Source organism: Chionomys nivalis, chromosome 20, assembly GCF_950005125.1.
Source record: "Chionomys nivalis chromosome 20, mChiNiv1.1, whole genome shotgun sequence".
NCBI lineage: Eukaryota > Metazoa > Chordata > Mammalia > Rodentia > Cricetidae > Chionomys > Chionomys nivalis.
In genome coordinates, this window is record NC_080105.1 from 23,157,780 (window position 1) to 23,173,111 (window position 15,332).

The 15,332-nt window shown below is 37.9% G+C and overlaps 1 protein-coding gene across 6 annotated transcripts; it reads left to right on the plus strand.

The window, feature by feature from the left end:
• The first annotated feature begins 301 nt into the window (after window positions 1–301).
• Cep44 (centrosomal protein 44) lies at window positions 302–15,027 on the plus strand. 6 transcript variants are annotated; one of them, XM_057752251.1, is made up of 12 exons: window positions 302–441; window positions 3,506–3,646; window positions 5,125–5,272; window positions 6,555–6,701; window positions 7,789–7,911; window positions 9,788–9,955; window positions 9,986–10,012; window positions 11,192–11,398; window positions 12,476–12,548; window positions 13,525–13,649; window positions 13,905–13,942; window positions 14,664–15,027. In XM_057752251.1, exons 2-12 carry the CDS (start codon window positions 3,558–3,560, stop codon window positions 14,704–14,706), a joined length of 1,188 nt encoding a protein of 395 aa, XP_057608234.1. In that variant the 5' UTR covers window positions 302–441; window positions 3,506–3,557; the 3' UTR covers window positions 14,707–15,027. The 6 variants fall into 6 exon arrangements, with proteins under 6 accessions (XP_057608234.1, XP_057608237.1, XP_057608232.1 ...); XM_057752254.1 differs by having other exon boundaries at window positions 11,228–11,398; XM_057752250.1 differs by adding an exon at window positions 1,695–1,802 and having other exon boundaries at window positions 313–441; window positions 9,788–10,012.
• The last annotated feature ends 305 nt before the right edge of the window (window positions 15,028–15,332 follow it).

A 15,332-nucleotide genomic window follows, 5' to 3' on the forward strand; every position in this document is an offset into this window, starting at 1 on the left:
TTTGAAACATGACACTTACTATAAGGCATCTAATTGATAATATTATCTTGAGATTCAAACCTTCTGAGGAAGACGCGCAAACGGAGTATGGAATCTGCACCGAGGAATCTCAGAGTGTGGGGCAGCCCGTGGCTCGGAACGTTTAGCCGCTTTTCGCGGCGCGCTGGAACCCACGGTTCCGAATACAAACGGTCGGCGCGAGAGGAGCCCTGGGGCGCGGGCGCTAGGGCTCCGGGGCTGGTCGCCTGGTTCCCGCCACTTTCTCGAGTTACTTGTGCTCCCTTCTCCTTTCTGTTTTGGTCCGATCGCCTTGGGAACCCTGCCCTTTGCCTGGCGGCTGCTGGCTACGCCAGAGCCTGCGGATGGGCTGTGCTCCGGCTTGGACAGGGTCGCCTGAATGCTGAACGCACCGAGGTTCCAGAGTTGTAGGCGAATGATCAGGTCTGCTGTTTCATCCTTTTAAATCTAGGGGCAGAAGGGGAACCCTCGATGGGACTTGCTTATGTACCCAATTGGTAGATGCTTTGGAAGACAGCCAAGTAGGAAGAATCGCAGTTGACTTCTTAGAATTGATGTGTGACTTAATTCCGCGAGGTTAAATGGACGCTGATATCTCTTGGGTCTTTTCAGTCAAGGATACACCTAGATTGGCTGGAGGATTCAGTCCTTCATGTTTTCATGGTGCTTTTAAAGAATTCTCCATCTACTTTGAAGACTACAAATTTTTCTCTCTATAGAAAGAAAACTAATCTTAACTTATTTATTCTAGACTTAGAGCTGCATCCGATTATTTTACAGAACTACTTGCAAGCATTTTTTTAAATCAGTTTTCTATGTAAATACAGTGATGCCACTGAGCCGTTGCTCATATTTGGCCCAGCAAACTCCTTTTTTAAATCCCTCATCAAAACATTTCTCTTGCGACAGCATTTTCCTAGTATCTATAGTGTGGCGTGATTTTGTAAATTTAATTGCTCAGATATGTATTCCTCCATCTAAAAATTTGGTTTTTAGACATTTGAGCTCGAACTCAAAATCATGGCTATCTATTGCAATTATTAAAGTCTAGTTACCTCATCCTGCACAAAATGATTTTTGAGTTCAGTGACATCTTATGTATGTAAAGACCTGTAACAACTATGAGATTGAGGTGGGGGTTAAAATGAAAAAAAAAATTTTTTTTAGACTGCTGAGCTGGGGATCTAGCTCAATAGTAGAGCCATCGAGTGGTACGCCAAGGCGCATGCCTGGGTTTAATTCCCTTTCCCCATCAATTCAGGTTGTGCCATTCTCACAACCTTCTCCAGAGATTCAGTCGGCAGATTTGATTTGTTCCTAATTCTTCAAAAAAACTCCGTAGACTATTGAGACCTTAATGATTGAATCTGTGTATTTTCTTTATTTAATGTCTTGTGATAGGTCATATAAAGTGGAAATGAAAATCAGTTTTATTTTTAAGTAATAAGTTTTTTCATCTCCAAAATATGTCGAAGATCACTTTCTGGCCTTTTGACTAAGATCAAGTGTCAAGTATGTAACAATACTTGATTGGATTCAATTAATAATCTTGATTTTAATATTTGCCAATTAAAAAAATTAGGAAATCTTTCTTGCAAGCATTTTTTTCTATGATCTTCCTTTAACGTCTTTGTGTTTTTCTTTCTTGTCATCTCATCTTTTCCTTTCACCTACAGATCCAAGCTGTACTTGAATCTTACTCTTCTTCAAATATTTATTCTGCTGGTAATGAAGAGGATGTGTTCTTGGGACATACTTTATTGTCAGAAATTCCATTACCAGAGGTAGAAATAATATAAAGATAAATGTGTTCTAGAATATGAGAAAAAGAAAGATACCACAGAGTATTCGATAAAATCACATGTCCTGGGAAGATGGGATAGGACTGAAAGGAAAGAATTGTGTTAAGTCAGATGGGTCTGGAACCTAAAACAAGATCAGACCTGCGATCTTAAATCCCATGAGCAAGGAGGTTTTTAGTTACAGCAAGAGCATTTCCTACTTCACCTTTTCTAGACAATAAAGGTTGGTGTGAGAAGTCTGTCTTACCATTTCCATATGTCTGTCTAGCCCTGGCATCTGCAAAGATGTGAAATAAGGCTTACAGTATTAATCAATATTTTTTATAATTTGATTTTAGGATTGCTTCCTTTTTTTCTCCCTAAAGTCTTCGTTGTCTAAATATGTTAATCTTTGATCAATGTAATTCAATGTTTCAAAAATGGCGACCAAAATGCCAATGCAAGAGTGCTTAAAAGTATGTTCAGCAGCTTATTCTACACCATGTTTATAAGGAGCAGACTGGAAATGGGAATGGTATTCCTGCAGAGAAAGAATAGGGTGCTCATATCTAGGGAAATGACTGTGGAAATGGGTGATGACTCAGGCTTAGAATTTTGCAAATTGCCAGGTTTGTGTACCTCAGAGGAGGTATCTAAAGGGACCATTTTTATGTTGGTTGTTGAAATGTAGACTGGGAAAAATCACATAAAGTATATTTCATCTAATTCTTGACTTGTTCTTTTTTGTTTTTAATGTTAGTGATTTTTTTTTAAAAAGAGTTTCATTCTCAGAGAATTTGTTTCTCTGGGTACTTTTATAACTTTCTTGAGCAAGATGTTGGTGAACTATGAGTTTGTTTTGTTTTTGAACACAAGCATCTGATTGGCAACTACATGAAATCCAAACCATGGGGATAATAACTAAGTCTGTGCTGTTTGTCTTTACTTCTCATTGCTTATATAGCTTTTTATAAACATTCAAGATAACCAGTGATGGAGACTATTTCAGTTTGGTATATTTTTCAGATGGTACCAGCTGTGGTTTGGATGAAAAATGTCTTCCATAGACTCTTATGGTTGATCTCTTGGTCTCCAGCTTGGGGTGCTAATTGACAGGTTGTAGAATCTTTGATAGGTAGAACCTAGCTAGAGGAAATGGCCTGGGGAGTGAAGATGCTTTGAGACGATAGCCTGATCCCACCTCTGTGCTGTCCTGTCCTCTGGACTGGTGTAATGTGAGCTAGCAGCCACCACACACTTGTGCCACCTTGGAGCTGTGTGTCTCCATGGTTTCCATGCTATAAGGGTCTATATCCTCTTAAACACTGAACCAATGGGCCACTTTTCCACTGGCTGTCATCCTTCTGTTAGGTGTTTGGTCACAGCACAGAGGTAACTATTGTAGTCCATTATCATCAAGGTAAAAATATTTGGGAGAGTGCTAGATAAAATACATTGAATGAATATAAATATAAGGCAAACTTATTTTTGTGAGGAAAAATTAAAGGGTGTGGTTCATGCTAAGTTTATATTTAGGGTTTAGAGTCAGTACCATGCAGTAAGCACTTCACCTACCACCAAAGCACTGTTATAAGAAGTAAAGTAGTGTGGTGTAAATGTACGGGGCCTGGAAGAGGCGCACACAGAGTAGAGCAGAGCAGCTTCTCAAAGCATGCGCTTAACTGTACTCATGATTTTATTTTTAGATGAAAAGTTACAAGATTTTTTAGGAGTTGGAGCTGAATCTAATATTCAATAATGGCAACAGGCGACTTAAAGAGAAGCTTGCGGAAGCTGGAACAAGTACTTCGTTTGCTAAATTACCCTAATGAAGTGGATTATGTTGGGTAAGCTATAGTACATTTGGTATTTGAAACTTATTTGTGCTCTTTTTCATTTTGCCTAAAGTTTGAGATAGTGTGTGGCTTGATGGGGGGTCGTAAATGAAAATAAAGGGCTGACAAGTTGGTAAAGGACCTGACTGCCAAGCCTGATGACCCTGACTTGCATTCTCGGGACTCACATTGAAACTAGAGAGCCAACGCCTTCAAGATGTCCTTTGTGCTCCATACCTGTCCCGAGGGGTATGTGCTAATGTGCTGAGAATTAAACTGTTTCTCGCGTGGAGCTGCAGGTGCTCTTAACTACGGAACCATCTTCCAGCCAAATTTTAACGAATGGGGGCTGCCATCGGAAATCTCGCCAATTAGAATTTTCCATCCTAAGAGAACACATGGTGTGAATGTATGAAATCTATCTTCTGTACAGTGAATGCACAAAGAAATAAATTTGCAAGAAATAGTAACATCTGTGATCTTATTGGCTATATTAAAATGAATACAATTCTGTAGAATGAGGAATGGAGGACTATATAATTAATAAAATCCATTATATCCCATTGAGTTTAAAATTATATGGAGAGAATATCTAGACTGATGTACATACAGTTTAGTGCTCAGCACTTATATCAGGTGCCCTACATCTGCCTGTGCTCTGGGCATGTGCACGTATGTGACACACATACAGAACATAAAAGAATATTTTTAAAATTTTGGGGTGGAGATTTCTGTGGAAAATATGCTGTTTATATGTAAGAACAGTATAACTTTAGTTAACCAGTAGACTGGCTAATTGAAGAAATAATTCATTTGCTGTTTTGTGCAGCAATCAGTAAGACATTTTGCACCAGTAAATGGCTAGACAATTAGAAGCCGACATCACAAGGCAGCAGGTATTGAGAGATCAGTATGGATCACACAGACGATGGCTTCATGAAAATCGGCATTTACCTAATGAGTTACAGTGAATAAAGATACGCAAAGTGTAGAATGCCCTCCTAGACTTGAGCACAAGCTAAGAAGGTGCAGTTCTCATGCAAGCAGAAGGGGAATGTCTAATCATAGCATTCGCTCTTTCCAGGGTGTTCCTCATTTGTAACTTATAGTTCATACGATTAACCTTTGCAGGTTTGTGCAGGAACAAATGGGTTAACGTAACAAATGTTACAAACCCTTAAAATATTTTTGAGAGCTGTAGGGTAGTATTATTAGGAGAAATAAGATATATCAAGTAAGAATAAACTTTAGAAAAACCAATAAAAACTATAGGAGATAGACTGTACAGCTGTAGTGAGGTTTTGAGCACATGAAAATGAACAGTACTGTTTCATAGTAGTTTAGAGTAGGATATAGAATCTAGAAAGTCATAAATTACGTCATTATTGTGTCTGTAATAATAATTCAATTCTTGACAACGTTGCTTATTTTCCTTAATCAGCTAGCTTTTGGAACTGTGCTTACTGAGTCTTTTCCCTTTGCCCTGGCAGTTTGATGAGAGGGGACACCGCAGCATCCTTGCCCATCATCAGCTATTCTCTTACCTCGTACTCCCCTTATATAGCAGAACTTCTCATGGAATCCAATATAGAGCTCATAGCAAAGAATGATGTACGCTTCACAGACACCGTCTATAAGGTATTTTGAATTCACAAAACAATAATTACTTGAGAAACTATTGAATGATTTTTAAAATTAATACTTTAGTAATAATTACCGAAACACAGTTGCATATTTCCTTAACAGTGTTATACATTCTGAGAAATTGATAGGAAATTTGCCATTGGACAAGCATCAGAGTGGGCTTGTACAGACCTAACTGTTGTCTGTACACATAGCCTATTGCTCCTGAGCTGCAGCTTGTAACATGTCCCTGTTGTGTATATAGTGTGAATTACAGTACAGTATAAATATTTATGTGTCTAAACATGTAAGAAATTTAGTTAAAATACTAGGCAATAGGAAAAAAGTCAGCTTTATCATAATCTAGGGCCACTATCATATGTTGTTATGTATCACATGTATGTTTATTTGACAGAGTGTTTTCATAGGTGTTTATCTCATTAAAATGTGGTCTCGGTAGCTGACCTGAGCTCATGGGAGCTCACAGACTTTGGACCAACAGCTAGGGAGCCTGCATGAGACTGACCTAGGCCCTCTGCATGTGTTTGACAGTAGCTTGATTTGTGGGGCTCCTAGCAGTGGGATCAGGACATGTATCTGGAGCTTGTGCTGGCTTTTGGGAACCTATTCCCCATGCTGGATTGCCTAGCCCAGCTTTGATACAGGGGAAGGAGCTTGGTCCTGCCTCAACTTGATATGCCATACTTTGTTGACTCCCATGGGAGGCCAGCCCCTTTCTGAACAGAAACAGAGGAGTGGATGGGGGAGGGGCAAAGGAGAGGGGGAAGTTGGGAGGAGAGAAGGGAGGGGAAACTGGTCTGGATGTAAAATGAATGGAAGAATTTAATTTAAAAAATGGGACCTGTATCGAAATTAAGTTGTAATTCATGTTTGCTTCATCTGTTTCCTCTTCATTATGGCGACCGGTAAATGTTTGTCACTGGCTATAATTTGCCTGCTTTCTATGAGATTTTAGTAAAACTTTGTGTAAAATTGGAGGAAGCAAGAGAGAGAACTTATAGCCACAGGCTTCTGCATTAATTGACTTGTGAGATACAAACTGAAACTTCTGTAGTTTGTTCCTTGAGACCTGAAACCAGGTCTCATATCTGCAATAGCATCTGCACACCTGGATGGAGACTAACTTTGATGTCAGTTAGTTTTGATTTTTAAGAACCTTAATGTTTACTGTTAGGTTTGGTCAAGTACTGTGATTTGTGTGTATGTATGTAGCTATTACCTTCTGACCAAGTGGCTATATAATTTTGAACTAAATATTACCTTTATTTCTTCACAGCTTCTTCGTGATCAATTTGATTATAAACCAATTTTGACAAAAAAGCAGTTTATACAGTCTGGATTTGCTGAGTGGAAAATCCAAATTGTCTGTGATGTATTGAATTGTGTGATGAAAAAGCACAAGGAATTGATTGGCTCTGACAAGGTGATTTAATGACTAGATTTCAGTAGAGACTTATGCTAAATACCCAAATATTTGAATAAATAGCAAATTATTTAAAAATGCAATTGTCACTTGATTTGCTGGACCCAGAAGTTCTTTGTCTCATTAGACTTTAATGATTAGAGAAGGAATTCACAGACAGACATAGAAGAGATGTAAGCATAGTAACAGAGTTGCTATCAAAGCGAAAGCAATAGTGCCTCTCTTCCGGGATGGGAGTGGCAGCTAAGCGGGTAAGTGAATATCCCAGATGCTTATGCACCAGCGTTTTATGAATGGAAGGGAATTCTTCTGTTAATCTATATGCATAATTGTAGAATTTCCTGGGAATTTCAAGGACGTTTCTAGAAACTAGGGTTAGTTTGGACCAAACATGGGTTGTTGAGAACCAAGATGGAATTTGAAGGAATGAGAATGTGTAAAAACACAGAGATGCTGAGGACCTCCAAATCCTCCCTCTAAACTTTTAGGTCTTAGGATTCCTCTACAGAACGTACATTATTTCATAGCTAGCTTCCTGCAGAATACAGGTTGCTGCAATACCCAGATGTCCTACAGTCTGTACCTGGATAAGGCCAGGAGCACCTAGTTAATTCTAAATTCCATTGGTCCACACAGCCCATCTATCCGATGCCATAGTTGCTGCATTGTGCACATATGGGGCATAACCCTCTCAAAGGTCATCGTGTCTCTGATACCAGCCACATTTCTTACATGTCTGTGACCTGGAACTAAGTTAACAGTTCAAATATAATGTATTTTGTCACTTCTAAAAGTTTTTGCTTGTTTTATTTTCTTGTTTGTTTTTAACTGTGTAGCCCGGGCTGGCCTTGAACTTTCTATGTAACTAAAGTTGGCCTCAGTCCTCTTCCTCTCACTTCTAAATATGGGATGAGAGCACCACCATACCAGTCTCATTAAACTTACAATAAATGAATAAGCAAAAGCATGTTTTATTACTTTCACTATTTGCTGTTATCAAAAATAAGTACTGAAATAACGGAATTTAAATGTACATCATACTTTTCTATAAGATATATTATTTTGTCTAATTCTTTTCCTTTCTTAGAATCCATCATGCCAAAAAAAGAAGAACATCTCTGAAAAGCCAGAACCTTGTTTGAGCAGTGAGAACCCCACTGTAGAGGCTGTTGGCGTTGACATCACTGGCAGGTTCATGACTTCAGGGAAGGTGTGAAAATAGAAAGAGCAGAGCATATCTGAATGCAGTAAAGATTCTTCTCTGGCTGGCATTTGGTGACACATTGTGGTCAGATACCACAGTATGCAAGGCATTTTTATTAGTCTTTATTAGTTTATTTCATTTCTTTATATAAGTACTTTGGTCATATCCACCCCCACTGCCCTTCCCTTCCCTACCCTCAAATAGTCTCAGAAGAAGAGTATAAAATTGAAAAATCAATTGGACTCTATCTTTCTAATTTTCAATCATTTTAATTTCCTAGATAAATTTAGTAAGGTTATATTACAGAGGTGTTGACATCTACCCTTTTAAAATATGTGTGCGTGTGTTTTTCTTTTAATCTTATATGTATGTATACCACAAGGGAACAGAAGAAGGTGTCATATCCCTTGGAACAGGAGTCATGGGTAGTTGTGAGGCTCCAAGTGGGTGCTGGAAGTGAAGCCTCTGTCGTAAGTGTTCTTAACCTGAGCATCTTTGCAGCCCCTGGGCTTATGCTCTTAATTACAAACCTGATCATCCTAAAAAGGATGCATGTGTAGTAACAACCCTTTAGTAACAAGAGTGATCATAATGATCCACTTAGATGCATTAGTAACCTAGAATATAGATTATCTAATAATCTGGTTTGGGGTATTCTCTATTACTAGGTATAGATTGTCTCGGCCTTTGTCTGCTTTGAGCATCTGTGGCTAAATGAATCTAATACGTGTAGAGATAGCATTTTTCCATATCCAAGGGAACTCAAAGCTAAAATGCCATTTGCATAATAAATGTGCTTCCAGCTATTTTACTCCTGGGTGAGAGGACAGAATACAGACAAATAACCAGTGTGCAATTAGATAAAGATGTTAAGTGTTTCTAGATAAAGTAAAATACATAGAATTATTTATTTCCTGATCCAAAATACATGACTAGCAGAGCCTTAATACCAAGAGCTTGAATAACTGCTACAAGACTAATAGAATTTATAAATATATTTCTTTATTGACAGAAGGTGAGTCAGTGCTGAAGCTAATTGTCTTCTTCCTGATGCCTCATCTCATATGAATGCCTTTTATGACTTCTTTATCACGTGATAGGGGTTTTCAGTGTCTATACAGACAGTGCATAGGCATAAAGAGTGGGGAAAGGATTAATGTGAGGTCCTTGTTAGTACTTCCCCTTTTTCAGTATTTTGAACTTTTAGCTGAAGGTAAAATATATATTGTGATTTGTTCAATAGAAAATATTATAGTGTGTTCTCATTATAATATTTATAGTGATATTTATTGTAATATTTATAATATATATAGTTGTTGATTTGTTGATTATTTTACCTATAAATTATGTCACAACTTTTATTTGTTTATTCATTGACAGAGTCTCACTGTATAGCTCAGGCTAGCCTGGACCTTATAATTCTGCGTGGGCTTACTGAGTGCTGGGATTATGGTTGTGTGCTACCACACCTAATATATTTTTTCTTCATTTGTTTGTTTGTTTTTAACTTTCTATCATGTAACACTTCAAACATTTACAAAAGCACAGATCATCCTGTTTCAACAATTAATCAAATCTTTACTAATTCTCTTTCATCTTTTCTATAACCACTTTCTCCAGCATATTGAAAAAAAAAACTAGATATGTTTAAAGAATATTTTAGTGTTTAACCTAAGACATAAAAATGCTTTTATAAAGGTGAACCACAATTTCACCAACACATATAAAATATATAAATATTAACATGTTATACTGTGATACATTGTTTGTGGTAATTTAAATGTTTTAAATATTTATAGTCTAGAGAATTACTCTGAGTATACATAAAGTCATTGTGCAGTGACACCATTGAAGTAGTTCTTCCCTGCTCGTCTCTATGCAGAAAAAAGCTGTGGTGATCCGTCACCTGTACACTGAAGACAGCACTGACATGCCCGAAGGGACAGGAAGTTCGGCAGAAGTGAGTGAAGGGTGTGAAGATTCAGAGCAGACCTCTGACATCATGATTGCTGAGGAGCAGGCCTCCAGTGTCGTGATTGCTGATGAGCAGGCCTCTGACGTCATGATTGCTGAGGAGCAGGCCTCTGACGTCAAGACTGAGCTGAAAGTAAGGGCCGAGGACCTCTGACACATTTCTTCAGTATCTGATTATTTCGGTGTTTGAAAGTTGGAATATTTTTGAACTCTTAAATTATGACATCTGCATTATAACTTAAGAGCCAGTCAATTTTACTAAATGTGATTCAGTGAATCCTACTTGTCAGATCTGATTGGAGGTTCCCCTGAGTTGTAAGTACAGCAAACAGAGGTAAGAGATGGTATGCCCAGGGAAGTTACCCTCCAGCCAGAGACCTGTGCCGCTTTGCACAGTGCAGTTTTCTACCACTTGTTTCCTCTATTGGCAAATAGAAAAGAGCTTGGCATTTGATTCCTGTTTTCTCTTTGGTGAGTCTTTGCTGTATTTTCCCCAAGGGCCGTGGTCCCACTGTGTAGCCTTGGCCAAAGTGGCTTCAAATTTGTGTTAAACTCCTGCCTAGCCTTTTGTGTGGTAGCTTATGGATGTGAGCTATCCTACCTGACTCCTTGCTGTCCTATCATTTCTATTACTCCTTGCTGACACAAATACCATTATGTATATAATCTCTACTGTTTCTGCTAAAATGCTCATATATTGTCATTTCTATATACTTTGGATTACAGTTGGATTTATGAAATTTTATTTATGGGCCTGCTTTTTGCTATCTGGCACTCTAGGTAATCTGCATATTGTCACTTGCTTATTTCCTCTTGGATTGTCTAAAGAAACTGGCAAATGATAGTTGAATTGTACTCCTTGTCTAAGAGCATCAGACAGGTTAATTCACAGGTAGAGGCTGTGGAAATGAAGTCGTCAAAGCCACATCTGACAGCCTCCTAGTAAGGCCCACTGCCGTCTACCTGGAGGGCTGTTAAGGCCCCCTGCTCTCTACAGGGGGAGCTCCTAGTTCCATACTGTGTTCCTTCCTTAGCTGTGAAAACAGAGGAAGTGGAAGGACAATGATCCGTTTCTAAGGAATGTCACTGCAGATCATCTGGAATCGTGCTGTTATTTCAGGACGTATGTGATAATCCTGAGATTATTGCACTGCCGATCATCTGGAATCGTGCTGTTATTTCAGGACGGATGTGATAATCCTGAGATTATTGCACTGCAGATCATCTGGAATCGTGTTGTTATTTCAGGACGTATGTGATAATCCTGAGATTATTGCACTGCAGATCATCTGGAATCGTGTTGTTATTTCAGGACGGATGTGATAATCCTGAGATTATTGCACTGCAGATCGCACTTGCTGAATGCCAAGAGAAGCTTAAGAGGCTGACCTGGATAGAGAAAAGGCTTGAGTGTTTGGAAGCCACAGCGAAAGGGAAAGTGATGGTCGATGAGAAGACCTGGAATAACCTCCTGAGCCGCGTCACTCTGCTTGAGACAGAGCTGCTGCTGTCTAAGAAGGTAGTAAATATGGAAAGCTTTCCTCGAGTACAGTGAAGTGCTCATCTTAGGGACATCTGGATTCTTTTGGAAACTACTGCACATGAGGCTTCTTGGGAAAGAGAAGATGTTTGGTTAGAATAAAGTCTACTCAAGTTTAACAAGTTTTCTTACACTTCCTGCAGCTATTTTTTTCTATCAAATAAGATAATTTATGAGACCTGTAAATTGAGCTTTTCTGATTAATAGTGCTTGTAATACTTAGAGTGAGGTAAGAGTTTTTTGAAAAACTTAAAAATTATTTTGTGTATTTTAGTAGGACAAAGCTTCTTGAGTTTACAGGAAAAATTGTAGAAGACTTAAAACAAACTTTTTTTACACATTAACTTCAATCATAAGGTGAATTCATAGAAACAGTTACTAAATTTACTGTCTTAGTTACTGTTCTGCTGCTGTGAAGAGACACCGTCACCAAAGCAGCTCTTTTGAAGGAAAGCATTTAGGGGCTGGCTCACAGTTTCAGAGGCTTAGTCTGTTATCAGCGTCATGGCAAAGGGCATGACCGGCACTGAAGCAGTAGCTGAGAGCTACATCCTGATCCACAGGCTTACAGAGGTGGAGGAAAAGAGAAACTGAGCCTCACATGGGCATTTGAAAGCCCAAAGCCCTCCTATTGATGTGCTTCTTCCAACATGGCCACGCCTGCTTCAACAGGGCCATACCTCCTGATCCTTCTCGAATAGTACTGCCCCTCCGCCAGGTGACTAAACATTTAAATACATGAGCCTATAGGACCGTTCTTATTCAGACCACCACATTTACCATTGCCTTATGGAGTCTGAGAAATATGTCTTATTTCTTAGGGTTTTGGTTTCTAGTTGTCTTATTTTTAGAGACCGAAGTTATAGATTCAAGGTTACTCTCTGCTTCCACACTTAAGTGGTTGTTTTTTTTTTATGCAGAAGAATTATTTATTTATTATTGGTAAATAAATTTATTAAAACTAAACATTCCCTGTGCTTTGCTTATATTTTATGTTAAGTAGCATACATTGAATCACCTTTCATTTTATTCTAAATATTTACCTGTACGTTCCAGAATGAATGCACAGAGCTTAATGCAGCAAGTGAAGACTCTGACTCTGTTAGTGGCTTGGATCATGTGCCCTTTGGTGAGTTCATGAATTGTATTAGTACTGCTCACTTGCAAATATTTTCTGAAGACTATTTTTTATGGGCCTTTGGCATCTTTAGCATTCTTGTTTGTGTGTGTGTGTGTGTGTGTGTGTGTGTATGTGTTCTCACACGCACATGCGTGTGCTTGTATGGAAGGCAGAGATCCGTATCAGGCTTCTTTCTCAGTTGCTCTCCACATTATTCTTTGTGATAAAGTCTCTCGCTGAGCCTAGAGCTCACCAACTTGGTTATGCTTGCTAGCCAACAAACTCCCAGGCTCCTCCTATCTGGTACCGTACTAGTGGGATTGTAGGTACAAACTACTTCATCTGATTTTTTTTAAACATGGTTTTTGAAATCAGGTTTAGCAAGCACTTGACTAGAACCATATTCCAATTTTTTTATTAAACATTTTTCTTAAAATAAAATAAAATTACAGATCTCTTAGAATAAAGAAAACAGTGAACCACAGACTGCTAGGAATTGCTTATAAAACCAGAATATATATCATTCAGGACATAGCTTGCAGACTTTGGGGGAGTTTCACTTTTTAATCGTTCTAGAATAACACAGGACTGGCCATCACTCCAGCCCAAAGTAGTTTATAGTTTAGATTACTAACATTTCTATTTATTCTAAATGTTTTCTATCATGATAAAGATAAAATGCTTTTGGATTGTTTTTTTAGGTTTGAGACGGGTTTCACTATATTACCTAGGTCATCCTTGAACTCATGGTTCTTCTCAGTTTCCCAAGTACATGTGATTTCAAGCATGCACCAGAGAGTGGTACACAAAAGTGTGCTCTGAAATTATTAGAGAATTTTTAGCATCTGTCTCCATATGTATACAAAGTATTAACTCATTTTTAACTATACCAATAACTATTTTAAATTAATTTATCTGTAAATAAAATTTTAAATATTTATATTGTGTAGTGGAAAGATATCTATCAAATGTACTTTCTTCACAGATAACCAGTACAGTAGGGGGGCACCAGCCAGTACGTACCGCTCATCTGGCTATAGCACAGTGTCACCAGAATCAACGTCCAGGGGCTCCACTATTTATTGTTGTGGACTGAAAGATTTTTCAGAGGTAAGAGAAGCTGTCAGCTGCTTAGATGATTTCTAAGGTAGAGAAGAAGAAAGCATCATTTTTAGTAAATGCTATGTAGTATATACTGTTGGCTAGAAAAATGCTAAAATTCTAAGTTTCCTCTCTCAAGGATTCTTTGTGTTGACGAGTCTTCTTATGCGGTGTCTCAGAGTGCGTTTCATTTATTCATGGTCCATCTTTGAGGATTGTTTACTTTGAGAAATTGCCTAAATTTGTTGCTTTTTTAAATTAAAGGAAACAACAATCCAGAAAATGGAAAGGATGAAAAAAATGTAAGTAACAGAAAGGGGCAACAGAAATCATTTCTCTGTAGGGAACTGTACTGGAGTGTGGTATGCAGATGTACACATGTGTTTTAGACCTTGTGGCTCAGTCAGTGTGGAATTTTTTTAAGACTCCAGTGGATAGTAAATCTACTTCCAGTTGTGTGTGAGATGAATCACTGCTTTAGTTTCCAGTAAGCGGTGTAAAACACAATTCACAGAATTTATCGTGGGTTACAAAGGGCAAAGATGCTTTGGTTGATCATTAATTCAAATTTCTCTACTTCTGATAATATATTGACCAAAACATTATCATAGTTGGGAGACATTTTTAATATTATGATAGGCTTCAAAATTACGTTGTGTTTCCAGTGAGCTATTGATGGAGTACCACGATGATGCTTTTACTGGGGACAAATAATATTATACCTAATTTTAGCAAAGAGTGATTTAAAGGAAATAAATGATGAAATGGTATCAAAATGTTTTATACCCTACTACCTTAAAAAAACCACAAAACTCCTTGACATTTGGAAAATTCTAAAATAATTTATGCTACAAGAATTGGCTGATTTATGTTTGTTCTATTTCTATGTATTAATATTAACTCTTCCTAAAATAAGGAAAACACTCAGTTTTATCTTAGGTTTAGGAGCATATGTCTAACAGCTTCAAGCCTGTTACATTACGAGTTGTGCACTTAGCTGATACATCATTTGTTCTATTTCAGGTTTGAAGAGACTGCAGAGCTACTGAAATGCTCAAGTCGCTAACTATAGAGTTTTTTGCATGAATATCTCTAGGACTTTGGCTACTTATATATGGTATATTTAAGAATCCCTTTTATAATTTTAATATATTGTAATATTTTATTAAGAATGTGAACTCTATTTGATAATTGAGGATTTATTCTTTCCTAAATAAATACTTTTAATATTTTAAGCTGTAATTGTAATGATTTTCTCTTTCAATTTTTTTGGTAACTTTCTTTTCCTGAATATTACTGTTACAGAGTGAAGTCAGTACAGCAAGCTCTGTATTTTCATGTTGACATTTACTGGCAGTGTGTTAAGTAAAATGTTTTTAGAAGTAAGGCTGGAGGACCATTGTCTACCTCCTTCTGAAGGCATTGCACTTAGGACTTGTATATTGTACCCAGGAGGCAGGCTCTCATATGTATAGTCTTGCAATCTGTGCAGGTGAATAAATTTTAATGCGAAGTTAAAATATTCACTGAGAACGAAATAAGCGCAGCTGTGTCTTCTTTATTAACACTGCCATACTGAGGGAATGGTTCTTTAGTGTGTTCCCTATGGGAAATGTGCAGAGTGCCTAAATCCGTCAGCACAGACATAGAGGGAGGCCATCCATGTGATACACAGTGAAGGAGATTTTCACT